The following is a 1,954-nucleotide window of genomic DNA, read 5'->3' on the forward strand; positions in this document are numbered from 1 at the left end:
ATCCATTTTACATCGCTACCCAAGTAACCACCAAGCAATTGCATCGCCTGTGTGCTACTAGCAGTAAGAGATAAAATCGTCATCGTTTACTCCAAGGACATGTTGTTTCAGCCCCGTTCCATTGCTCGCGCTGCTTGATACTACGGCTAAGACTCATTTCATGAACACGACGTAGTCTTATTTGCTGCATCCGTTTCTTTGCCAGGGCAGTACCGCTACAGGCAGCCTACCAGTTGCAGCTTGGCTACATTTGCGTGAGACTTGCTGCAACGTATTTTCCACCTCGAGCTTGAAGTGCAAGAGACTCACGATGGTTTACCGCAAACGCCGTTGTGGCGAAAAGGGGTACTGTTCCGCCATTTACAGTCCGCCACCTCATGTTGCCGTGAATATCCTCGCCACCAAGCCGACCAATGCCTCCGACCCAGGTCAGCATGACATCCTCCACGCGGCGACATCTGGTTCGGGCCGGGTTGAGTGGCTAGCGGGTTCGATCAAAATGACGTGGGTTTATCTCTCGAAACTGATACCCTGTAAATGTGATATTTCAACAAAGAAGACAAATATTCACGTTGTATCTTGCCTCGATTTTCGGCTACGATATGCTGATCTGTCTACTACGTAGTATGACATTGATGCTCACACACCTATGCAAAGAATATCTGGGCATCGAGAACATTTTATAGAACATAGGACTTGTCAAAGGAGTATCCCCTTAATTTTACTTGATCACTTCCATCCTTTTTTAAATTTGACAGTGTGGCCAATTTAGCAAAGAAGACTCATCTGGGAGACTGTGCTCATTAAATACAGTAATAGGAGTATAGCAAGAGAAAACAGTGATATGATGTCGAGGGCAATTGAATAGCATCTTTCGTCAAGGTATACAGAGCGCTACCATAGTAAAAAAAAAACTTTAGCTGCACGCCTTCATCTTTATTGTTTTCTGGACTCTGCAGCTGCCATCTCATAGCGAGCTATTAGGTTATCGAAATATCTACCATGGACTGGTGCCCCTCGTGTCAATTTGCACTGAAATTCTGCACTGTGCGTTTGCCATTCCTGATTTTATTCATTTATAGAGGTAAATGGGTCGGGTGGGTTTGGAGCAAGAAAGGGGGCGTTTCTTCGCGAGCCTTCCCAAGCTCACTTTCAGAATTCCCGACGCTTAATCAGGGCGGTAGACGGTCGTACAGGAAGGCGTAGACTACAACAAGCAGCCAGCAACCATGGGTATGGCCTTTTCGCGCGTGTTCGAGCGCCTCTTCGGCAAGAAGGAGATGCGCATCCTTATGGTCGGTCTCGATGCCGCCGGTAAAACCACGATCCTGTACAAGCTTAAGCTAGGAGAGGTGGTTACTACCATCCCTACTATCGGTACGTCTAGTCGGCATTACCACACACAAGATACACATACAGGAGATACTGCCATGCTTCATCCCTTTCCATCTCTGTCGTTTTAATCGTCTTGTTGAGATGAAGACGACGGAAGGGTCGAGTGTAGCCAGGATCTCTCGTATTTACCCTCTACTATTGCACGATATCTGGAGCTAAACTTCTATCCATTACCAGGTTTCAACGTGGAGACGGTGGAATACAAGAACATTAGTTTCACGGTGTGGGACGTCGGTGGTCAGGACAAGATTCGTCCGCTGTGGCGCCACTACTACCAGAACACACAGGGTCTGATCTTCGTGGTGGACTCGAACGATCGCGACCGTGTGGACGCTGCTCGTGACGAGCTGCACCGTATGCTGAATGAGGACGAACTGCGGGACTCTGTGCTGCTGGTGTTTGCCAACAAGCAGGATCTGCCGAACGCTATGAGTGCCGCAGAGATGACGGACAAGTTGGGACTGCACGGTCTGCGTCACCGCCAGTGGTTCATCCAGGCGTGTTGCGCGACGACGGGTGACGGTCTGTACGAGGGTCTGGACTGGCTGTCGGCCACGCT

At 49.1% G+C, this 1,954-nt stretch overlaps 1 protein-coding gene across 1 annotated transcript in view; it reads left to right on the top strand.

The window, feature by feature from the left end:
- Nucleotides 1-1,229: 1,229 nt before the first annotated feature.
- Nucleotides 1,230-1,954, top strand: part of PPTG_04035 (ADP-ribosylation factor) — a gene marked incomplete at both ends in the record, with an annotated part of 2,758 nt that continues 2,033 nt past the window's right edge. Inside the window, 2 exons of the mRNA XM_008897847.1 lie at nucleotides 1,230-1,377; nucleotides 1,573-1,921. Coding sequence (XP_008896095.1) covers nucleotides 1,230-1,377; nucleotides 1,573-1,921 — 497 coding nt within the window. The remainder of the gene's footprint in view (nucleotides 1,378-1,572; nucleotides 1,922-1,954) is intronic.

The sequence above is a fragment of the Phytophthora parasitica genome, assembly GCF_000247585.1.
Source record: "Phytophthora parasitica INRA-310 unplaced genomic scaffold supercont2.6, whole genome shotgun sequence".
NCBI classification, from domain to species: Eukaryota; Oomycota; class Peronosporomycetes; order Peronosporales; family Peronosporaceae; genus Phytophthora; species Phytophthora nicotianae.